The sequence below is a fragment of the Scomber scombrus genome, chromosome 5 (genome assembly GCF_963691925.1).
Source record: "Scomber scombrus chromosome 5, fScoSco1.1, whole genome shotgun sequence".
In the NCBI taxonomy this organism is placed as follows: Eukaryota; Metazoa; Chordata; class Actinopteri; order Scombriformes; family Scombridae; genus Scomber; species Scomber scombrus.
In genome coordinates this window covers 3482833-3508730 of record NC_084974.1, presented here as the reverse complement: position 1 = coordinate 3508730, position 25898 = coordinate 3482833, and the positions used below count along the sequence as shown (strand labels likewise).

The 25898-nt window shown below is 38.9% G+C and overlaps 1 protein-coding gene across 1 annotated transcript in view; it reads right to left on the bottom strand.

The window, feature by feature from the left end:
- The window catches only part of LOC133980443 (alpha-2-macroglobulin-like), a 31612-nt gene extending 7965 nt beyond the window's left edge, over nt 1–23647 (bottom strand). The window contains exons 1-20 of the mRNA XM_062419164.1: nt 23495–23647; nt 19049–19229; nt 18651–18807; nt 18091–18143; nt 17631–17651; nt 15397–15562; nt 15238–15322; nt 14960–15104; nt 13065–13182; nt 12854–12963; nt 12611–12778; nt 10196–10420; nt 9062–9125; nt 8753–8898; nt 7520–7669; nt 2992–3138; nt 2769–2856; nt 2493–2643; nt 874–1099; nt 215–341 (exon numbers count right to left, since the gene is read on the bottom strand). Coding sequence (XP_062275148.1) covers nt 215–341; nt 874–1099; nt 2493–2643; nt 2769–2856; nt 2992–3138; nt 7520–7669; nt 8753–8898; nt 9062–9125; nt 10196–10420; nt 12611–12778; nt 12854–12963; nt 13065–13182; nt 14960–15104; nt 15238–15322; nt 15397–15562; nt 17631–17651; nt 18091–18143; nt 18651–18807; nt 19049–19229; nt 23495–23580 — 2614 coding nt within the window. The 5' untranslated portion in view covers nt 23581–23647. The remainder of the gene's footprint in view (nt 1–214; nt 342–873; nt 1100–2492; nt 2644–2768; nt 2857–2991; nt 3139–7519; nt 7670–8752; nt 8899–9061; nt 9126–10195; nt 10421–12610; nt 12779–12853; nt 12964–13064; nt 13183–14959; nt 15105–15237; nt 15323–15396; nt 15563–17630; nt 17652–18090; nt 18144–18650; nt 18808–19048; nt 19230–23494) is intronic.
- Between the last annotated feature and the right edge of the window lie 2251 nt (nt 23648–25898).

The window sequence follows — 25898 nt, the reverse complement described above, 5'->3', positions numbered from 1 at the left end:
TTTATTGGCATGAAAAATTGTTTTTTTCACAAAAGTCCTAAAAGAAATCTGTTAATTTCAACAACTTATATCAGTTTTTGTCAAATTATTGTAATTGATTTATTACCACATGTGGGAAATCAGAAACATAATTGTAATTACAGTTAATATATTTGTAACAATCTGATTGTATTGAGAAAATCTCTACACAGAAGGATACAGGTGTGACACTTACCTAAGACTGAGGGTGCCAGGCTCCAGCTGAGGGTCTTGCGTTCATTGGCACACAAACAGGAAGTGTACTGGTCATCAGAGAGAGGGGTGAGGGTGTAATCTAAAGAGACTGTTGGCGTCACACTGACCTGTTCAAGACACATAATCTCACTTTTAAACCAGTCAAGTTACAAAAATGGAGGGGTTGCAGATTACATATTAATGCAGAGTTGGGATTTTTGTTACAATTTTACTTTCCTGAACACACTGAGAATCAACACACATCTGGTGTTAGGTGCACCTTCTTTTAACTGTATAGATGAGTCTCAGTCTTCTCACTAAACGTACCATACAAAATAAAAATATACTCTGACAAACCTAGCGACAGAGAGCCTGAAGAAGACAGAAGACTCATGAATGACTTTCATTCATGAGGTGGACACAAACTGGACTCAAATGGCGTATTAATGCTTCTTTGTTTCTGCAGTATGTGTAATTAGACAGTTGTTTGCTGACATGTTACTGTATTAACATAACTTAATGAGCTGTATGTGAGGCCTGTGTGTCTGAGAGTCTGTGTGACAGTAAGCCTCTAATCTGTGCAAGCATGCAGTGCAAATGTACTTTCTTCTGTCTCAGATTTTGACGCGGTAGTATTGTGAGTGTGAAAGCATTCATTACCATGATGCAGCTGGACAGGTAGTTGAAGACAGTTGCCTTCAGTTCAAAGTGCTCCCCCCGGATGATGGAGTAGGGCAAGGTGAGCTCGAGGAAGAAGGGCTGGAAGGCGGTGAGCTCTTTACGAGGAGCCAAGCCAAAACCATGAGGGGACAGACAGAAAGCTTCCGTCTCCCAGGTGGTGATGGTGTCTGGGACAGTCAAGGACACATCTTTTGTTCCAGACTCTCTGGAACAAGACACAGGTTTGCTTGTACAAGTGGTGCAATTATTTTCAATATTTCCAATATATATATATATATGTATATGATAGCAACAATATAAAAAATAAAAACAGAAAAATGAGAGAAAGTCAGTGTGTGTTCATATGTGTATGTGTGCGAGTGTCCAAGTGTGTGCATGTGTCTGCAAGGGGGACATTGGCCAATATACATGAAAACTGTGAATGGAACAAATATTTTCAAGATTTGTTCCATTCACAGACTAAAAAAAACAGAAAAAGTTTGCCTATTGCTCTAAAGGTGGAAATCCTACAGCAACCTGAATGCACTGCACACCGTCTTGTTAGAAAGTCTGAAATGACAGATTCCAGTTTTACACAGTGAAATTGTTTGTAGCTCTATCAGAGCTGTCAAGATATTTTTTATTTTAAATAGCTAAAATCCCAATCTGCATTTCCTCTGGAGAGTTTCAAATGATGCCCAGAACTGTGTGCCACTGCTGACCCCTCACAATATTTGCTGTAGTAACATTACTGCATGCATGGACTGGAGATAGACATTTCAGAGTTATTATTGTATTTTATTCTTGATGGTGAACTTCTGAGTTGCTCAGATACAACTGAGTCTCTTTACTACCAGTCCATTGAAAGAGTCAGTTCGGCTCTTTTTCTCTCTTATCTCTTGTATCTCTTCAGATAGTTTTAGTTGCTCTTTTTTTGCCTGAGAAGGTTTCCTTCAATTCATTACTGGGGCTTGTTAAGAGACTTCATGAATTAGGCTGATTGGCTTCCCAAAACATGATAACTACATTGAACATATATATATTATATGGCGACTGTGGCTCAGGAGGTAGAGCAGTCGTCCTCCAATTGGTGGTTCGATTCCCGGCTCCTCCAGTCCACATGTCAATGTTTGCTTGGGCAAGACAATTAACCCCAATTTGCTCCCGTTGCTGTGCCAACAGTGTATGAATGTGTATAAATGGTTAACTTCCCCTGATGTGCAGGTTGGTGGTAGCTCCTGCCAACAGTGTGTGAATAAGATGTAGTGTAAAGCGCTTTGAGTGGTCGTAAAGACTAGAAAGGCGCTATATAAGTACAGACCATTTACCATATTATACATATTAATCCACCTGAAAATACTCAACAAACCAATGAAACAATGAGAGGTTCATTGACCATACATAATCAGTGTAGAAGGATAGAAACTTTTGAGTGTGTATGAGAAACAGAGAAAAAGAGAGACAAGAAATGCAACTTCATTATTATTGAAAGCCAATACAAAACAATTTGTTGCCTTTTTTCGGCTTTTTTATCGCATGAAAAAAGAACCGTTGTGTTTTGGTTATGTGTGTGAGCTGACAAATAACATCATGTAAAGTGTCTTGTGATAAAAGCTCACCCAATTTCCACCAGGTCCCAGATCCAAGTCTCAGGGAAGAAACTGCGGGCTGTCTCTATTGGTGGAGCAGCTCCATGATCCTCCGACCCCTTTTCACCAGCACTCCCCGGGACGAATTCAAGCATTATTGGGGGGGGAAGCTTAAAACCGACTGAAGAAAGAGGATAATATTCAATCAGAATCAAAGGTCAACTTGAAACAGTGAGCATTCCTGAAGTTATAGCTTGTAAATATTCAGCATGCGTTAATTGATAGAGCTAAAGTAAGAAGTCTCACAACGATGATTGTAGTATGGTGTTCCCTTGAAGTTCACACAATATGGCATCCTGATGAACACATTTGTTGCCATCTTCAGGCCCAATTTCTAGAAAAACCATCAACATTTAAAAATGTCACTTCAAAGCAGCGTCTACATTATCATATGTATTGTCCTGTTTGTTACTTAGTATTTTTGCTTTTTCAGCAGATGTCAGCAATGCATTTAGTAAACAAGGGTTACCTCAAAAACTGAGTAAGGATCGTCTTTATCGCCATATCCAGGGTGTGGCAAAATATCTCTTCGTTGTCTCACATTTATACACCCTAGAGGATCTTCAATATCTTCTGGAATACCAGATGCTTTTTTAACAGGCAACAAACTAAATATCTGAAAAGAAAGAAAGATATAAACATCTTAACAACTATAAGGCACTCTTTTATAACAAAATATATCTGTTTGGTAAGCATATCTGTGAACCTACAAAAACACTTCATTCATATCACATGGGATGGAAGGCAATGATGGGAGAGATTCAGATACATGATACATGTTATGACTTGCAAGTGTTCAGAACATCAGAGAACTGGGAACAGCAATTACAGGACTAATTAAAGCCGCAAACGGCGATGGCGGGCCCTCGCTCACCCATGCCACCGCGGGGCCTGAGGCATGGCGGGGCTGTGGCGTGAAGCAGAAAGTGAGAAAAAACCTGGAAGGAGGCCAAAAATGCAATGTTTCGTTCATCCAGTAGGGGGAAGTCACAGGTAGTTACACATATGGTCTGGTGTGTTCAGGGCGGCCACTCATCAGTCAAGTGAAGTTTGGAGTGAATTGGACAAAGCATGAAGGAGTTATGAGAGGTTGATGGTTCATCCACCAGGGGGCAGTAGAGTGTAACAAAACACAAGCGGTTGCGTTCAGGGTGGGACAGTGATTACACATGTGAAGTTTTGTGGAAATCGCACAATGATGATGTAAAATATGGCACTTCCTGTTTCCACTAGGGGGCGACACGAGTGAGATCGCCTATGAGCGAATGGAGACGTTGAGGTCGGCACCCTGGACCTGTGTACCAATTTTCATGATGATACGAGTTCAATAAAGCCATCAAAAAGCCAAACGTATTTTCATGGCGAGGAATTGATGGTCGCCGTGTCGCCACACGGACGCCATTACTCGTAGCTTCACAGTCTTCATAATGTAGCTTCACCAACTGGTTCTGAATGAAGTTGATGGGGCAAAGTATGTAATTTTAATGAATCTTAGTTAACTTCCTGTTACCACCGGGGGGCGCTATGAGTTACGTCGGAAGTTAATATATCGGGACGTTCAGGGCGGAGCCATCATCATGTCCAGCAAGTTTGAAGCTGATTGGATGAAGTATGTGGGCGTGAGAGCCACTCGTATGTACATGGCGAGCACGCCAAAGTTAGTTGAGCCCTGGCAGACACGCACTTTGACCTACGGATGCGCAGAGCACAACTTAAGCTCAGCTAGGTCTGGAGATGTTGCGTACCTAATTTGAACTTGATCGGGCGAACGCTGTGGGAGGAATTAATTTTAGGCGGGAAAAATGGCCGACTTCCTGTTGGGTTGAGGTCATGAGGTCAAGAGGCTTTTTTGCATATGTGGGTATAATACATATGTGTACCGAATTTTGTGAGCATAGGACAAAGTTAGCAAAATTCCCAATGGGCATTTTTGGACTTTGTAGGGGGCGCTATTCATAGCATTTTTCCCCGGGGGTCTTCCATACCACATGATTACTTGATTACTTGATTACTTTGGGGTCACTTGCACTTTGGGGTCACTTGCACGTTGGGGCATGAACGAATTTCAATAGGGCTTTCGCCAGGCGACTTGCAGTCGCCGCTCGGGCCCTAATAATAATAATAATAATAATAATAAACATTACAATTTCAATATAGCATTTTTCCCCGGGGGTCTTCCATACCACATGATTACTTGATTACTTGATTACTTTGGGGTCACTTGCACTTTGGGGTCACTTGCACGTTGAGGCATGAACGAATTTCAATAGGGCTTTCGCCAGGCGACTTGTAGTCGCCGCTCGGGCCCTAATAAACATTACAATTTCAATATAGCATTTTTCCCTGGGGGTCTTCCATATCACATGATTACTTGATTACTTGATTACTTTGGGGTCACTTGCACTTTGGGGTCACTTGCACGTTGGGGCATGAACGAATTTCAGTAGGGCTTTCGCCAGGCGACTTGCAGTCGCCGCTCGGGCCCTAATAAACATTACAATTTCAATATAGCATTTTTCCCCGGGGGTCTTCCATACCACATGATTACTTGATTACTTGATTACTTTGGGGTCACTTGCACTTTGGGATCACTGGCACGTTGGGGCATGAACGAATTTCAATAGGGCTTTCGCCAGGCGACTTGCAGTCGCCGCTCGATCCCTAATAATAATAATAATAATAATAATAATAATAATAATAAACATTACAATTTCAATATAGCATTTTTCCCCGGGGGTCTTCCATCCCACATGATTACTTCATTACTTGATTACTTTGGGGTCACTTGCACTTTGGGGTCACTTGCACGTTGGGGCATGAACGAATTTCAATAGGGCTTTCGCCAGGCGACTTGTAGTCGCCGCTCGGGCCCTAATAAACATTACAATTTCAATATAGCATTTTTCCCCGGGGGTCTTCCATACCACATGATTACTTGATTACTTGATTACTTTGGGGTCACTTGCACTTTGGGGTCACTTGCACGTTGGGGCATGAACGAATTTCAATAGGGCTTTCGCCAGGCGACTTGCAGTCGCCGCTCAGGCCCTAATAAACATTACAATTTCAATATAGCATTTTTCCCCGGGGGTCTTCCATACCACATGATTACTTGATTACTTGATTACTTTGGGGTCACTTGCACTTTGGGGTCACTTGCACGTTGGGGCATGAATGAATTTCAATAGGGCTTTCGCCAGGCGACTTGCAGTCTCCGCTCGGGCCCTAATAATAAAAAGTGGAATCCATGTATTGAAAGACTACTTATCTTCATACAAATTACCATCGGTGATGGACTTATGTCAGGAACTAACATAAAAAAAGACATTTTGTTGCACTGTGTTTGTGACTTACATAAGAAACCTAACAAGTTTAGGTCTAGGTTTAAATGTACTAATCCTGGCCAGTTCCATTGAGTGTCCCGCTTTGGAACATCTTATCAGGAAATAAGAAATGGAAAGCATTCCCTAAAAACACATTCTCCCTACCAGTCCCAGGCTATAGACCTGCAACTTTACGGTTACAAACCATGGACTCTATATAAAGATGGACATAGCAAGGTGTGACATCACCCATTGGATCGCATTTTGTAGTCGAGTGGTTATAGCACATGCTTCATAATCAAAGCATCCCTAGTTTGACTCCAGCAAGGGACCTTTGCTGCACGACATTCCTCTCTATCTCTCTATTTCCTGTAGGCCTCTATGCCATGTACTTATAAATAAAGGAGAAAAAATGAGGGAAAAAAAGAACTGCAGCTTATGGTCAGTGCTGTCTTTTCTTTTCAACTTGAACACCAAGCACTGCACACTTGGGCTAACGTTAGCTACATTAGCTCAATTGTGCCAACCTATCGTAATCAAGTAACATTAAATTTAGTGAAATACTGAGAAGTCTATAAGTCAAAATTACCACCAGCACACCTCTTAGAGGGGCCTGAATTTTGCCATAATGCCGTAATGTTGAAAAATGATTGACTTGGTAGGGGAGAATGGGGTTGGTAGTCACACTTTTTTCTTTCCTTTGAATTCCTAATAAACCGTATACTGAATAGATTTCCTTTTAATTTGTAATTGAAGCCTAAAGTGTCAGGTAGGAATAGAGTGGTCTTACTCTCCTTCATCTGATTCTGTTCAAAAGATATGGGCCGTCAAATATGTCTTGCACTTGTGACAACCATCCCCATCGTGGGGTTGGTAGTCACACACTATGGGATTGGTTGTCTCTGTGTTCTTGTAATGTAGAAAAAAAATGTAGACAGTCTTAAAACATTTTTTTTAAATGTTTGGTTTCATTGAAATACAACAACATAACACATCTCCTGCACCAAGTGAACATTAACAAGAAAAATAATTCCTAAATGTTCCCCCTTATATAACAATATTGTACATTTTCACCTCTCTGACTGCTCTGCGCATCACATCTAGAGAAGTCTGCTCATTTTGCTATCTTAAAAGAAAGAAAGAACTAGATATATCACACCATATGTATACCACCATATGAGACAACCAACCCCAAAGAGAATGTGACAAGCTTCCCCAACTGGGATTTTTTGCTATCAGCAAAGCTAACAACCACATGGCGTAGGTAAGAATAAAACCTACCTAACTATCGATCTCTCTTCATACTTTTTAATGGTAATGATTGTTTTATTATAAACTCATTGTGTAAAAGCCTTTTCACATGAAAAACACTAAATGTCCTCTCACCTTAATGTCAAGCAGTTTACTCCAGAAGTAACCCCTAAATTCTGAAACTTTCAGTGCCAAAACTTTTTAACAGCGCCCTCTAGAGACCGAGATCTGATGAATGTGACAACCAACCCGTGTGACAACCAATGCTGAGAAGTTAATGTTTTTTGAATAGGAGTCATTTGGAGTATCTAGTGGCCATTGCTTCAGCTTTAGTAGTTGCTGCTTGTTACAAATCCAAAATGTAAGACAGAACACAATAATAAAAAAAAATCATCTAATGTATCGGCTGTGGTTGATCTTGACCTGGTCTACATTAAAAGTCTTCCCCGGCTCCTTGATGAGAACGCTCTGGTCCACAGCACTCACGCCACATAGAGAGTCTGGCTGGGCCATTAACTGCAAGGTGATTTCCTCTCCTGGGACAGCTGAGGATGGAGAAAACTCTACTGACACCTGAAACAAATACAAAAGAGATACAGATCTTAAAGAGATGTAAACTATATTCCTCCAGCAAATTGTCTGATAGAAGTAGGTATGACAGTATGTACATAAAAGAAACGTTCTCCTATTTTTAGGAAGATGGACTGATTGTTCACCCACAGATTTCTGTCCAGGAGCAGGTCAATTTGTCTGTTTAGAGGGGTCATGGATCTCAGTGGTGAAAGGTAAATGCATCAAAGTTATTTTAAAACAAACAACAAAGATTCAATCTGTAGCAGATTTGGCTGAAAACCCATGTAGCTCATGATTTTCTATTGTGTTTCTTAAGATATAGTTCCATTTGCTTCTCATCTGACAAAAGAAAGCTATGAAATGAGGTGTGCAAGGTGAAAAAATTATTATTGTCACTCCCAACTCTGCAGTGCTGAGTTTGGTGTTTCCTCGTTGGGAGTGACAAGGTCCCATCCTAGATGACAGATATTATCACAGTACATATTTCCATTATGATAGTCGTTCTGGCCTGACTTGGAAAGTCAACTTGACCAGCGAAAATATAGCAAGCAAGAGTTGATGGACCAATTAAACCCACTTATCTGGCAAACAATGTAATCACGCCTCTCGGTGATGCACAGAAATCAAGTATATTACAGTTCTGCTGTCTTAAATCTGCAGCCATGTGTTTACATTCAAATTGCAAAAAATGGAAGAGCAGAAAAAAGGAACAGAAACAGACATTGTAACATAAGTTATTAATGTAGCTTACTTACTTAAAAAAGCCTATGGTAGTAAAGTAATTTCACCGTTTTTATGATCTTCATATTTGTTATATATATATATTGCATTTTTTCTTGTTTTATTGATACTGTGTTGTTTTAAGTTGTTTTCTCTTATTGTTTTTTTGTGTGGCCACATGTGGTCTGGAATAAAGTCAAATGCCTGGCCTGAAATATTGTCCCACTCTGACGCTGCACTTACTTGTTGCACAGATCAATCAAACCCCTGTGAAACTAGAAGCCAACATATTAAACTACACTTACATATAATTTATATGTAAATCTGAAAAGCTCAGGTTCATCATCTTCTTTTCACACTGACCTTGTTACTGAAGCATTTCTCTGTGGAGAAGTCTTCACTGTGGGCGATCACAATCTCACTGGGGAGGATAGTATAAGCAACAATCTGGACCATTGGTGCCATATCTGGAGTCACTTTCAACTGAAAGGACAACTCGCCTGCAGTCACTGAAAAAGAAAATAAAATGTTATGATCAAACATATCAACCAATGCAACACAAATCCTTTAAAAGTATGAAATGCGGCACAATTCTACTAAACACTATTTTCTAAGTGAGAATATGTCTACAAATCTCAATTTATGGGTAGATTATTCTTACTCTTCACCTACCGGGTTCCTTAAGCACTGCAACCTTATGAAATTGTTGCCCGATAATGGCTCCTCTGGATAATATCTGGTGGAAATTAAAAGAGACATGAACTGTAAACTTTTCAGAGGGAGCTGCATGTGAGGGTGAGTGTAATCCTAGCTCTACTTCTGTACTGAAACCTGAATAACCTGCATAATAAAATAATACTCTCTGTAGTACAGGGGGACTCACCTTGACTTGACCCCATCAGTCAATCCCCAAATCTTAGCTTAAATCATGATGTGTGTCTGCCCCTATAGTTTAATGTTCTGCTTAACTGTTTGGTAGAGCACATTTTGAGTCACTATGTTTTAACTCAACCTGATTAAACAATCTCTACCACTCAGTTTAGGTATGTTATGTTAAAGGAAATCCACTAGATGTCACTGTGTCTTTTAGTTGGCAACAAAAAAGTCACCCCAGACTGGAGACATGAGTTTGATTGGTGGAACTTTCAAAGATAACCATATTTTTTCAATATATATTTTCAGAGGTCTTACTGCACATAATTATTATTTCATATTTTATTGATAAAAAATTAATAAATATAGTAAGGGTCAAAAAACAAAAACAAAAACATGCTCTACAAATATTAATTTTATGGTAAAGGTAGTGAAGCTAAACTATTCTCATTATATGTGTGTGTGTGTGTGTGTGTGTGTGTATATATATATATTTACATATATGGATACACACACACACACACACACACACACACACACACACACACACACACACACACAGTTTACAACAGACAACATATATATATATATATATATATATATATATGTTGCACCACCAGAGATGAATCTGATTTATCTCTTTAAAAGACAGCATTTCATTTGACTTTTTCTCTATTTTTTTGGTATTTGTAAATGTATTTGATTCTTTTACCATGAAGTGACATATCAAGGTAGAGGCCTATATTAAAAAAACAACTGTTGAGTCTATTTGAAAAACATTAGCTGTTATTATTGCCCCAAGGAAATATTTTGAAAAATGATGAAAAAATGCCTGTTTTCTTTTTGAGAACAGGTAAAGGCTTAATGGTAGGTTGTAGCCTAAATGTTGTGATTCATCTCAAAGCTTAAATGCTCTTTACACCCAGTACTCACCAACCACATCACATCCACAAAGCCCTCGGTCTCTCCTGCTATAGCATATTGGATATATATGGTCGCTTTTCCATCACAGGGAAGTGGTTTCGACTTCTTCTTTACCTCTAGAGAGCTGACTGTTTTAGAATGAGGAGAAGATGGCTTGACCATAGACAGTGTGTGAACTGCCGTCCCATGGTGTATATTCATGTATGTTAGCTCCGGCAATAATGTCACGCTAGCCTGGATTGTAGAGAAGAAGTGCTCTTAACCAGCCAACAACACAAATAATGAAATATATAACAGTTATGGTTATTTATGGTTAGTTATTATTATGGTTAGTTTAAGGATTAAAGGATTACTGTCAGTGGTAGCAAGCTCACAAAGAGTCTTTTGATGATGTTCTGTTAATTCCCTCCACTGAACAGGTCTGTCAAGCAGGGCATCTTTAACATGTGGTAAGAACTCTTACAAGAACTCTGACTTTATTGATAGGCATAGGTGTGTCCCAGGCAAAGGGCAACAATGGTTTCAAAGTTTCAGCTGAATGTGTCGTCGATTGCTCATAGTTATGACAGTTGTTGAAAACAAGTGTGTAGCTCTCTCTATTTTTCATTAAACTGTCAAAATATGTTGATATTTTTCTTGGTGATGCTCTCCCAGGCCTTCACTGCAGCCAACTTTAGCTATTGCTTGTAGTGGGGTCTCTGCCTTTAGTCTGGTGTTCAGCAAGTGAAATGCAGCTCAGTCGGATTGGGATCAGGGGCTTGAGTCGGCCAGTTGAGGATATTCTATCTCTTGACATAATCTTCTCATCTCTCAGCCATCAGAATTTGAATTTCAGACAACTGGCAGCTGAATGATGTGCGCCTTTGCTTTCCAGTACACAAGCAAATGCATTGTCTGTCACAGTGTCCAAAACTTTGCCAGGCAGTCCATACGATGAATGAATTTGTTGTAGTTCTGCACCAATAACATCAAATGTCTGCCTGCCTCTGATTCTTTTACATGTTACAGTGACCTTGTTGTGCTCCAAAGTTGAACTGTTACACCCAGAGAGCAACTTTGGAAAGTCAACTTTGGAAATAGGTAACATCTCCTCTACGAGATCTTGTTCTCTACCACCATGTCCTGCTCTGAAATCCGATTTCTGTTGTTAGTGCATGTACAGACACCTCTCTGTGAGCATCTTTGTTTTGTTTCTGATAAGTTTCATATTTCTGTGCTGCCATACCAGATCCTTTTATAAATTAGATGTTGTATTTATCGCAGTTGAAAGTATTTGCTGCTCACACAAAGACAACAAAATCATTTGCATCTTTTACTGACATAAACTCAAAAAAATCGTCCATCCTCCATTCCATTTAGCTTTTTGGCTTGTAGCTAACGTGACTTACCCTGAACTGTCACACGTACATGTCATCATAAGCTAACCTACCTAGGACAAAAAATAAATCAAATCCAGGTGACGCAGTAATGCAGCATTACTTGGATTGGTAACTGTACTGTTTTGGAAATTGTAATCCCTTATACTTATACTTATACTTATACTTTACTTCACTATACAACGTTTAGTCAAGAGGTATGTAAAACCCATTTGTAGTCCTACACCCAGTAGCAATACTATAGTGGTCTTCTTTTCGTCTGTCTGTACTCTGGCTCCCCAGTCTCAATCTTTTACTTTCACCGTTGTATCTGTGAAGCTTCTATCAGACTGAATTTTGCCCCATTTGGTTCAACTGGGTGTATGTAGGAAGCCCTCATTTTGTGTCCAGCCTGCTCATCACCACCATAAATGCCTGGTGTCTGTTTTTCAGGAGAATCATACAGTTTTTGATCCATCTTTGTTCATCACTATTCACGCATCATGTCCAATTAACAGCTTCTTCCTCACAGTGTCCTCTTCCTCTGTGTAAATGCTGTTTTTCCCCCCGGAATTTTCTTTCTGGGTATCATATGTTATACAGATTGCAAAGGCCATCTGAGACAAATTTGAGTTTGGCCTATTTTGTATGAATGAAACCAGGTTTAAGGTGTTGAGTCAGTCGAATAAAGACAATACTCACATTCCCATATTTCAAGGCAAGAATTGTTGGTCAACTAACTCAACTATTGAAGTTCCATATTAGCTTTAGCTGAACTTCAGAATCCATTTTTACACAGGGCGGGGGCTGTTTTATTGTGTCAATCATCTCTTATATTGGAACCACATCAACCGCAACCACATCAAACATTGATGTTACCAAACAAATGTCTCAACTTTGCCCATTAGAAAAGGGTTGATGCATTGATTGGGGTTGATTGGATGTTAAAATCACTCCAAATTAAGAGACATATTATGCATGACAGTTTATTAGTGTAGCTTTTGCATCTGCATATTTTACTGTCATCATGTCTGGCCATGCTATTAAAATACCAGAATATTTGACTTACTCTTAGCTGGATCTTGTCGTTGTGGTTAGTTGTGTTTAATGAGAAAGTGGCGATACCATTGCTGTCAGTAGTGAGGTTCTGTCGGTCTCGTGCTGACCTTCTTTCACCCAGAAACAAGTAGACCAGCTTGTCAGGAATAGGTGTATCATTGAAATAAACTGCTTTAACCTGATGGAGACAAAAAAGATGTAGTACTGGAAATACACATGGTTTCAGTTACATTGTGTACAGAATCACACTTACTTTTCCCTCCACAGTTGCCCCTTTGTTATAAATCTTGGGTGTGTCAATAAAAGACAACTTTCCAACGGTGTAAGATAGCTCTATTGTTTTCCCTTGTGAGAATGAAATACCTACAAGAAAATCATCTATGTTACTACAGTGTGTGTGAGTCATATTGTTAAAATATCTTACAACAATGATTTAGTTATTTTGAAAAATGACTAAAACTTACCTGTCCCCTCCTCTTCCATTGTGGTTTTGAGAAACAGTTTATCCGGCAGGAACCTTAAGGCTTTTTTAGTAAAAGTGAACATCGGAATCCTAAACGTTGCACAGCCATTCTTTTCTGTCTAGATAGAACAAAAATAAAAATATAATATTAAAACACATGAGCACAATTGTCGCTGTGAGTCTGCTCATAAGCACTTCCTAATGTCTTTGCAAATGTATTCACTCAATGTGAATTACTATTAAACTGTATGCAACCCAAACTAAAAGATACATGTGTTGATTTCAGAATTAAGCCCAAAAGTCCAATTCAGATTGCCATCAAAGAACAGGTCATTGAAGAGGTTCAGTGCTCCACTTTATTTATCAGTTGAAATAAATGCCATCATGACAATCTGCAAAAGTTATTATTCCTTAGTTTGGTATCTAACTGAAGCTAAAATGTCATTGTCATTGCTACAACATAAATTGAATGGATTTACCTCACACCCATGTAACCACTTAGAGCTAGGCATAATACCTCTTGGGCAGTAATGTCTAGGAAGCACGACTTTTCCAAAGGTGAGCATTCCCACTTGCCTCTGCTCTGACTCATCTGGGACAACCCTTGTACTACGGTGCTTTTTCATAACCTATTACTCCTATAGCCACACATCTAAAGCTGTGCCAGCCACAAAGAGGCCACAATATACACTGTATGTCTACCATTGGTGTCCCAAGACAGAGTTGAGCTTTCTGGCCCAAGTACTATAAGGATCGATTGTTGCAGTGGTAAGGACTGCATCCTTTTTTCTTGTTTGCAACTGAAGGCCATAGCAGTAATTCAGTCTTAGTTATGGTATTGTGTCAATGTTATATATCCATTCCACGTTTCAGAAGTCAATTTAGATACAATAAATTGATTCAATAAATAGAAAAAAGGAGCACAATTTACACAATTAAGAACAAAATACTTCTAAATATGTGAATCCGTCAGTTCCTATGTGATTACATTTTTCCTCCTAACCCTTCTTATTTAACAGGTAGGTTTTAGTTTGTGTTAAATGTGTTTTGCATATTTATATCATGTGTTTTGCGTATTTTATTACATTTTGGGCCCATTAAAATCCCAAATAGTGGGTACTAAATTGCGTGCACGGTGCAATAGATGGCCCGTGCCGTTTGTGGGTGATCTTCTCAGAATAACTGCGTAAATGAAAACAAGTGCAACAGGATGGAGACAGTAGTATTTAAATGAGGGTTTTGCGTGTCTTTATGGAGAGTTTGGACGAGCAGAAAGCTGCAAGTGCAAAATGAAATGTGGTGAGGTTCTAGTGGAAGAGGTTAACTAATATATTGACATATATCAAAAACTAATATTACCAGAAAAACCCACATATGGGAGAGTATTTGTGACAAAGTCAATGCTCTTAGTAAAACCAAAAATATTCCACTCAAATTATTAACACAGGTGGAAAAACTCCATCCTGTGTGTATTCTGTCATTGTGCCTCCGTCTCCTCCTCTCCACAGTAACAGAAGTCATCTGTGCGCAGTGAGCAGCAGGTTAATACCTGTCCTTCAAAGGTATTATTTATAGACGCAGTTAGCGTCAGATATATTACCTTCAGGTTTGGTAAATCACAATGCGCGTGCTAAATAACATATTTGCATTTTCTCCTCCCTGTATTTTGCACACTGGGGTTGAAACGCCTCATATTACATATTCATTATGACAAACGTACTAAATGGACAGCGCGTACTATCCTGCACAGCTGAAAGACGCAAACCTCAGTGCGCTGCGTTAGTAGATCAGCTTGCACATTTTTTGCGGGTGATGTCAAGTTTGCACACGTTTCTACGCACGCAAACCTTTAGTAAATCAGGCCCTTTGTGTCTAATGTAGTTAAATCAACTGTACCTTCTTTATCTCCCTGTAGCACGGCGCAGACTTGTCAGGGACTCTCTGTCCATGTCTATCAAACACACCAATTCTATAATGACGACCCAGAGGTCGGCACAGCTCAAATTCAACGCTGCCTGGCACAGGATGTCCATAAGTATATCTGATTAGAAGGGAAGTTTTAACAAAATCACCGCATTGTCAAAAAAGGTTCACCAACTCACCAATACAGATTTAGTTTCATATCATCATAGGTCATGAGGCAAATGCATCTGTGAGAAAGCCCCAACACTTACTTTGCACAGACGTCAACTTTGATTTCCTCATCTCCATAGCTTATCTCATCTGCCACTTGAACTTTTACCTCAAATTTTGGCAAAACTGAGAACATAATATAGTTGTTATTATTCTTCATTCATTAAAAACAGTGAAATGAAAAAAGGAATACAACTCACCATATTTCTCCACTTTGAAATGGTGATCGTTTTTTTGTCCATCAATCCACACAATTAATTTATAAGTTCCTTCAACGGCCTCTGAGTTCAAAGGGTAAGACAGTTGCAATATTTTACCATTGGCTGTGGTGTTAAGCCATTGTCCAATCCGGTTGCCTCCAGCATCCTGTTAAACAAATAATTAGAAAGAACATGTATTTACCAAATGTTGGGGCTGGGCAACGGTGGTGCCTCAAAATGACTAAATTCATGTGCAGTGAACATCCACCAACCCCAGGTTCAGGTTTTTTCAAGTTTGTCTTGTTACAAAACCAATGTGCCATGATATGCGTAAAAATGGGTCTTAGTCGATTTAATAGTTCCTACTCTCCATAGAGACCAGAAGCTATTGACAACAATATTCAACTACAGCATAAGCAATGAGAAGAAGAGGGTCAAAATCCACAACCCCCTCATTCATAAGTTAGCTGAATTGAGTGGATATTTTCTGAAGTGAATCTATCTCATTAAATGTCCTCTTTTTGGTTTCCACAGACTGAAGTTCCTCATTGAACTGCGGAAGTGGAATTTAGAAGGGATTATTTTCTTTAAAATATTTATTTTTGGGCTTCTTTGCCTTTATTTATATAGCAACTGGCAGAGAGGCTGAGAGGAAACAGGGAGAGAGAGAGGGGAATAACCTGCATCATAGGTCCCTGGCCAGATTCGAACCAGGGACTCTGAGATTACGTGGCATGTGCTCTAACCACTCCACCTCCAGAAGTGATGATCTTCTTTGCAGATTACATCTCTGGAATATTTTTGCAATCTGTAATTTTTGAACACTACACTTTTAATAACAATCTGCTCCAACTCAAGTGTTTAAGGTCAGTCACCAGCTGTACTTGTTATTCTCCAAGCCACCTCAACATCCTCCTGTCTCAGTGGTGGACATGGATTAGGGTTTGCATCTGTTTTGTGTTGTAGAGATTTCCTTTGTGGTATCCTGAAGGGATAGGGTTGTGGCTAACAGCTGGCAAAATGAACATAAATGCACCAAGACTCAGTAGAAAAAATCTCAGCAGCATCATACGTTAGCATAGTATGTGCTTCACTCTGTAACATGTGAGTGAAAAGTCAGTTCTGACAACTACTAGAATGTATCCCTCCACCACAGCTCAGCTAGGAACATTGTGTAGAAACAAAAAGAGGGAATTTTGTACTTAACAGTCTGTAACTTTGGAACATATTGACTTGATTTAACTAACTGAGTTTGCTGAAGCATGATATTACTGTCAGCTGACCTTTGGAACGCATATATTTGCACAGAATAAAGGTTGTAGATTTTGGCCCTCGTTTCTTAGTGTAGTGGCATTCAGAGGGAATACAGTGCTGCTTGAAAGTTCGTGAACCCTTTAGAATTTGCTCCATTTCTGCATAAATACAACCTAAAATGAGATCAGATTACCATCCAAGTCCTAAAACTAGATAAAGAGACATCAGTTAAACAAATGAGTCCAAAATGTTACGCTTGTTTATTTATTGAGGAAAATTATCCAATGTTACATATCTGTATGCGGTAAAAGTAAGTGAACCTCTAGGTCCTAGAGGTCCTATTATATGCATAATCCTAGAGTCTAGGATTATGCATATAATAGTCATGTAATAGTCTGGGAGGTCACAAGGGACTCCAGGCTGACATCTAGGAAACTAAAGGCCTTTACTGCAATGGCTACAGTCAATGTTCATGAGTCCAACATCAGGAGATCATTGAACGTCAATGGTGTGTATGGTGTATGTAAAAGAGTTGCAAAGAGAAAGCCACTACTTTCCAAAAAGAACATTTCTACCGTCTACGGTTTGTTCAAGACCACATGGATAAGCCTGAAGATGGCTGGACAAATGTATCGTGGATGGATGAGACCAAAATCTAATTTTTGGCTTGAATGAGAAGTGTTTTCTTTGGCAATCGCGTTTCAGGTCATATTTATGCAGAAATAGAGAAAACTGTTAAGGGTTCACAAACTTTCAAGCCGTACTGTAGCTTTAAGGTCAGTATGGAGAGTAGTACTTACAATGGAGGTTTATAGCGGTACATAATGGCACATCAGTATAGAAAAAATACTGGAATAAAAATCACCACTGGCTCACTGAACTGTTCCTGTACATATACAATTTCACAACAATAAAAAATGAATAAGCATTAATAAAAAAGCATTAGGTTGTGGGTATTTTCTTGTTTACCACTGTCTTACCTCAAGTTCAATAATGTCGTACTGTAAAAAGAGAGCAGAAAGAGATTTGTTAAAGTGTGGGTTGTTTTGGTTGTTTTAGCGGCAACCGAAATAACGTAATAACCTTTTTGTTGTGTGTTTCATTGACATCAGACACAACAAAAAGGTTACTGTGCAAAGTGAAGTTTTTTATAATAATAATTATAAATTTGAGTGTCATATTTGAAGACTTTTGACTCTTCACATTCAGGTTTACCTAAGGGGGGCTCTAGTTGTACTATTAACCCAGAGGATCAACAGCAGCCCTAACATTGAGTTATTTATACAGACTGATTAAACATATACCCCAGGCTAAAGAGCACTATCATGTGATTAATGGTTTTCACTGGGGTACAAATTAAAACCTGCACCATTATCATTCAGTACTACTTACACTGTTTTTTAAACATCATCATGAACAGATGACAGTTTAAACACTCACCAGCTGACTGACAGGTTTAAACTTGGTGTCCAGGGAAATGACTCTGAAATGTACTGAGAGAAATGGAAAAAGATTACATGGATGTTTTACAACTCATGGACAATAGTGTCTAACATTGTAACAGGCTGCTGAAATGTGTTTCTTTTATCCAGGCAGACATTATCTAATGATCAAAGTTTCAAATGAAACACAATGAGAGTGAGGCAAAAGTTACTAATAGCTTTTCATTATCCGTTCTAGTCTGTCTTGCACCCATTAACTTGGAACAATATTGATCAAAATCAATGTGATGAACTAAGATCTCAGTTTAGTGTTGCACTGTACCCGTCTTATCTGTTTAACAGTTCAGTTCTTACTGTTTCTTTTATTATTCCAGTTTCAAAGAGGGTTTGAAGCTAAAACCATCATGCACTACGCTAAAGGCTGGGAGAGTATATACAAACACACTATGGATGTGGTACTGCAGTCAGGAAAGACAACATATGCTTACAAGAATGCAGAAGCTTTACTTGATAAAGAATTGTACTATGATGCATATTACATCATCTGTTCAAAGTTACCTGTTTGTCCAGGAAGGTAGATTGGTTTATCTGTTTGGACGAATGTCATTGGTTTGTAGACTTTGATCATGACTTTCTTCAACTTTTTTGAGTGAAATGTTTCGCCTTGTACCTCCACCTCCAATTCCTGCACCACATTGTTCTGCACTAAAGGAGCCTGTGACAGAAATACAGAGTCCAGCTCAATTGATTTATTCATTTAAGAAAAAAAAGATAACCAAAAATCATTACATTGTTTTTTTCTTAATCTGCTAAAAATATAAAAATCAGGAGATAAACAGTTTTTATGTAATTCAAGTTTAAATATCAATGGTAAAAATATTAGACAAACATTTAGGATTCAAACATTCTTTTGTGAAATAAAGCAAATGAAATCAAAGCCTGTCTTAGGACGTGACCTGAAACTGAGTGCATGTATGAAAGTCTGTGCTGGATGTCTCCTTGAAGAGGGTTGTGTTCGTCTCTGTGGACATCAGAGTGACGGTCATGACAAGAGTCTCGCTGGGCCGCAAGAGACTCACACAGAATGTGGTCTCAGCTCCAGCTTCAAGAACCGCAGGAAAGGTTACCATGTACTGTCTACAGCCACAGAAACATACACACATACAGTAGATATTACAGGTGTGCATCTCTCCAATATCAGAACCATGTCATTGTGTTTATTACTCTAATACATTGCACTTTGAGAACTTTGCAAAGCCCCACTGACAATGAAAACAAACTTAATATTTAGTCTTCACTATTGGCACAAATTAGAGCCAAAAAAACTAGTAAAGGAGATGAAAGAAATAAAACATTTGGAGAGAGTAGTATTCAAATATATTCGAACGAATTGCGTGACATTTGATATTCGTTCGAACTTGATTTTTGACAAAAGTGAAAGCGCTAATGCTCACAAAAGAAAACAATGAGCATGTTACTGAGGTAGAAATTTCTAATCACATAATTTCAAAAGCGCTTGTCTCATTTTGTAATATAAGTTCGTAAGCCAACACAAGAGACTTAAGACAACAGTAACAGTAAAGACCTGTAGCAGACACAGCATCGGTACGGCTCAGAACATCATCTGGTCAGAGTCACCTTTGACCCTGGGATGAGTCAATTGGATTAGGTTTTATATAGAGACTGACATGGTCTCTCTCTTGGACAAACAAAGATCCATTAACATTCCATGGAGCAACCAAAAGTGACAAGAACTACATAAAAGTAACGAAAGACAGATTTTGGTGCTTCCTTTGGACGTCATAATTTATCGGAGAGACTTTACTAACCCTTTCTTCCATCAGATAAGAGTCACACAGACCGCTGTCATAAATTAAAAGACATTCCTAACTTTCCCCTCTGTGTCTCCGGAAACCACACAGAGCATGAAAGTGAGAAAATTAGTGATAAAGACTTAAACAAGAACGTCTTATTAAATAATTGGTTTAAACAATACCAATGACTTATATCAGTATCAATTACCTAAAGAAACCTCTATTGTAACAGTTATTACAACGATCACAGATAAATGGGTATTTGAAGAACTGTCATTATACTTTCTCTTTTAGTAAACACAAATGTTAGTATGAGAATGTTACTTATATGAGAAAGTGTTACATTGATGTTATGCTTACATTATGGTGATAATCAATTATCTATCATGGAATAGGTAGAATAACAATGTGATCATGCTTGATCATATTAATCCTTTGAATGAATCAAGCTGATGTTATATTAATGCCAGAATGATACATCCTGTGTTCTGTGTTACTATGTTATAGTATGCATTTTATAATCAGGATTTAATACTGAATGAATGATGATGATGAAAAGTTTCAGAGTAAAAGCTGTGATGAACCTGATTGGCTTGACACACAAGCCCTCCCCAGGACAAAAAACCGGCTGCACCCATCTGAAACTCGCTCTTTGCTCTTCTTTTACTTGGCTTTTTGACTTGACTTAGCTTCGCTCCAGGTTTTCCATCTTTTTCCTTTTCTTCACCTCACACATTCTTACCTTAGTCACCTTACCTTATTTTAATCTTTAGTTATTCTTTATCTATGTACAGGGAAAAGGCTCTTTAAGTAAACACGTCATTAAGTTTTGCATTCAGCCTGTTTTTGACCCTTTTGAGGATTTTGACGTGGCCAACACTGAGATCTCTCCAGAAAGTTATTAAACAGTGAACTAGTTACATTTGAACTTTTCCTCCATCTTTCATCAACCTGCGAGAGCTTTTTAGGCAGACAAACGTCTGTCAATCCTACGACTCATAATCGAGAGGGACAAGGTCTGCAGGCAGACAACCACCGGAACCAGGCAGTCTGACAGAAGACCAGCCGACCCGATCCTCCTCACAGCAACCTGCCCGGACCTGCGACGCTCTCCGAGATCTTCCACTTGGTATGCGTACGCGTGGTTCTGAAGGACGGACAGCTGAGGCCCTCCATGGATGAAAGTAGGATCCATTTAATTGATTGCTTTAATCAAGGGTTGATGTCAGATCGAGTTCGAGAATTTTCTTTAAAAGTAAAACTCAGTAAAACTTACACGTTTTCTTAGTTTTCACATGATTACACATTGTTCATTTAAATTCATCATTCACCATCATCTTTCATTCATGTCGATATATCGAGAAACCATCTGTTGAATTCATGTTGTATTGCAAACTCATCACCACATTTATTTATACATCATTTATTAGTAGTGTGTAGTTAATAAAATCCATAAAACTCAATCAATTGTGTATGTCTATTCTTTGAAGTGATACACGGGATATATTGAACCGTAGAGCCATGAACTTTAGATATTTGACTGATTCAGAAATGTATTGATTTATTAAATATGATAAATATTTAATTGAATAAAAAGATTTATTGGACACACAAAAGTCCAATCAATCTACCATCTCTGTGGGCGTTCCCGGCGAGTTCGCTGAAGCCCCGCCCCCTACCGAGTGTCACCTGTCAATCAAAGTCACCACCTCTACCCTAAACATGGATGCTATTACTGAGAGCTAGCTCGGTTAACTGGCAAAATAGACAGACAGGAATTAGCCAATCACAAAAAAGTAGGTCAGTTTCTGCCCAGCAACAGGCTGCCAAGGACAGCAAAGGCTCTACGGTTGCTACGGCGATTTGAGAATCTGCTTACGAAAAATTCTCAAAATGCCCCAGAATTTGGCTTCTGACAAGGTCCCGAACAATTGCAAACTGTGAAAACACTGTGAGAGACACAGAAGCCGGCAGATTCTGACAGTGTTCATTTTATTCAAATATTCCTTAAAATGAGCGCGTAAGCTCAGTGCGAAGACAGAGTGAGATTCTTTTGAAAAAAAAGACGATTACATTAGGGTCAATGTGGAGCGAGACAGGTATTGCCGCCGGACTCGGCCCCCCCGTTTAAATTTTGTGCAGACCCTGCCTGTCAACATCACATGTTATGAATCCCAACACCTATGTCTACATTTTGACAAAACATTATTTGTCTCCTTTTCACGGTTTGGCCGTGAGCTCAAGTTAAATATAAAAATAACGTTTATTTTTTACTGCTTCTCACACTCAAGCTAACTAACGGTTCCACTCTAACTTTGAAGAAAAAGTGATTTCCACTCATAGTTTGAAAAGTTTACATGTTATGTAAAAACTGTTTGGTGTTTTGGAGAGAGCGAAAGTTTTCCTCCGTTTTAAAGTTTGAATCACATTTCCAAGTACAGGTATGAGAGAGTGACTCCGAAAAAAGGTGAAATTTTGTGGATTTGAAAAACAATTCCCATTCATTTCCAATGGGGAATTATGCCTGGTTTTTAGGGAATAACTTTGGGAAAAATTGGAATTTGAACAATCCAAATAATAGCACCTCTTTCCCGATCGAGACGCACATTTTGATGTATATATTGTCGGGGTTTTCTCAAAGCTGTGGGTGGAGTTACGCGCCGAAATATGGCGGAAGAATAATAAGTATGGTGAAGAATAATAGATGCCTCGGGGCAATTACTGCTGTAGAGGGAGTGCCTCGGAGCTTAGCACCCGTGGCACTAACTATAAGTACATAGTTTTAAAAATGGTTCTAACTCCAGTGGATGGTGGAGTCCACACCACAACTATTAAGACAAAGAAAGTGGTGAACGATATTGTTGGATCACTTTCAGAGTGATTTGAAAATCAAAATCCTTCCACTAAATCATACAGCACTAAAATCTGCATCCAGCCTGACATTTACAGTGCAACTTCAAAACCTGCAAATATCATTTTCATTTTGGAAACTGAGTGATGACTAATTGACTTATTTATATTCATTTATTTTATTGTGGCTTTGCTCCTCTCTTATCACAGACTAAAGCGCTGTAAATTGGAGTAGAATGACACCCACAGGTTAGCAAATCTTTTAGACTTCAGATCTGTGCTCATACTGTGTGTTACTGCAACAGCAGTGTACTTTTACACATCAGGCTTCAACAATTGCTGCTGTCAGTCAGCTCAGTTTGGTCTATAAATACAGAAACATCACAGCAACTAGTGTCTGGAATACTTCTTAATGTTACTGTGACGAGTATTGTGATAGTTTTATGGGAGAAAGAGAGAGAGAGAGAGAGAGAGAGAGAGAGAGAGAGAGAGAGAGAGAGAGAGAGAGAGAGAGAGAGAGAGAGAGAGATGTAGACAGTGAGCTGATGAAGCTTTCAGCAGCACAGCAGCTACATAATTCATAACTTCATAACGGTTATTTGCTACACCCCCTACTAGATACCTTACTTAAACTCAAACCCATGCTAGGAAAAAAGCAGCAAATGGCAATAATCTGGTCTGCATCAAGAACATATTACATAATGTTAAATGTTTCGCAGGCTGTGAAGGTAAACTTACGGTTCCGCCACCACTTGACCCACAAACATCCAGCTCAGAAAGACAAACAGTGTCCATGTCCACAACTGAATCCCAGAAAGACCCATTTCTGACTGTGCTGAGCCCAAAAGTCAACATTTATGAAACAGGCTCTGCTACATAACCCCACCCCGTCACCCACACACACGCATGCATGCGCGCACACACACACACACACACATTTCCACATATATGCAAACACAAACCCACACACTGACAGTAAGTGACTGAGATAAAAACATCAAACAATATGAGAAATATACAATATAACAGGAAAATAACCTAGTTTTTGATCCCACACAACCAGGGAAACGTTCATCAAATCAATCACACATTACAATCATCAGGCTTTATTCTACATGTTCCCCTAAACATGTTCCCTTATAGTTGGAGTGCCATTATGTTAGTGCTGCATTGTTTTTCATTCTCTTTTAAACTCTAGATGCAATTTTCATGTTGGTGTTTTTTGTTTTTTAAGGCTTTAGTTCTGTAAGACATGATGAAAATCCTTGGGACACCCAGGTGGCCTGGTGGTTAGTGCACCCACATCGAACCACAGTGTCAATACACCTTGGTTGCATGTTGTTCTCCCTCATGCTTGCCATAAAAAAAGCTCCACATAAGACACAGTATGTGGTTTCAGCACAGGAGCGAGCATTCCTCTACATTTTTCTCTGACCTCAACTCTTGTGAAGAATCAATACAACTTTCTTTTCAACCACTGACATGTTTTGTGATGTAAATGTCCTCCACCTTCATCACCTCCCTTGCCTTGCTCGTGCTGAAAATAATAGTTAATGGAGTGAAAATGACCTTATCAAAAGCAGCATAGTTATCTAAAGAAGGGCAATTTACAAGTTAAAGGTGAAATAAATGACATGTATTTTTATAATCCTTCAATATTTATTTTATTTTGTTGTTTTCCATTCTCATTATTTTCTTGTGAAACAAGTTAATATTTTGTGTTTATCTATGCAAGGCTCCTTTTATTTGTTGTAATTAAGTATCCTCCTGTGGCCAGTGGTGATAAATATAACGATTGAGCGTCAGTTTGTCCCTGTTGCCCTTGACAACCGCAGATGTGGTATGTACTGAAACAGCTCCGTGATTTAACCAGATAATAATCTAAGGTATGAACCTGCCTTTATAGAAGTTTAACTATATGTTATGTTATTTGAGTTGTTCTGTCACGTCTTTTTGATCATCAGGCAAGGAGCTGCACAGATGATTGTCACCACCGGCCACATTGATTTGTTTTATTTCAACAGTCTCTTCAGTCTGCTGAGGTTGAGCCGAATAGTCGGGGGTTACATAAGGATATAGTTGACTAATGGACCTGATGGTGGAACACATTTTACCCATTTTACAAACTGTTGAGTGTCTATAAAATGTATTGTGCATTTTATAAGGTAGGTTAATAATAATTTTGGTATGTAAACTATTAATCTGCATAATAAATAGCAGTCTAATTACATTGGTCAAGTAAATGTAGTGTATTAATAATCTGAACTGTGGTGGAGTAGAAGCATAATAGAAGTATAAAATTTCAATTCTCAAGCAGAGGCAATTTAAAATAGTACTTGATTAAATGTACTCTACCACTTGTGACATGCGCTACTACCATAGACTGTATATAAGAAAAAAGACTACTACTGGGCCTGTGTTTTAGGTTTTCAGACAAGCAGCAGAGGGCGACAGCGTGTCAGTGTAATATACATGATGACCACAGTTAAACACCAGAATAAGACCTCAGTGTATAACATCCCGTACAGTGGGTCAAATTATTTTCCTAGGATGGCGAAGTCACGACCCGCCCTACTCTGCCTCTGATTGGCTAGTACTTATCATCTTCGTTGGTTGGGTTGGGTAGGTATAGACACGAGAAGTGAGATTGGTTAGAGTTAGAATAAAAAAATTGGGTAAGTCAATCAGAGGCAGAGGTGGGCGGGTCATGACTTCGCTGTACTATGAACAAAATTTTGTGTAAAGACCATAGACTGTATATAAATTGGACGTAACATCCGTGACGTCACCCATTGGTTTGTGGACTGCTGCTTGGAAGCGAATAGTTTCGGATGTGGGCAGCGTCATCTTGAAAATTTCCGGTGCATGCCGGGTAAAAAAAAAACACAGATTCTACTTATATGGGCATCAGGAGGAGCAAGAGGCGCCTTCCTGAACCTGTGAACCAATCAACCTGTCAATCACGACGTAGCCACGTGTAGCCCGGGCAAAAAAGTGCATAAATATGTTAAATAGTTGGTGATAGATACATGAATAAATAGGATTTGATAAAAGGTTAAAAAGATTGAAATACATATATTTCATTGTTTGGTAAAATCTCAAGTTCATGTGTTAAAAAATGTTAAAAATGCTATATGTGTTT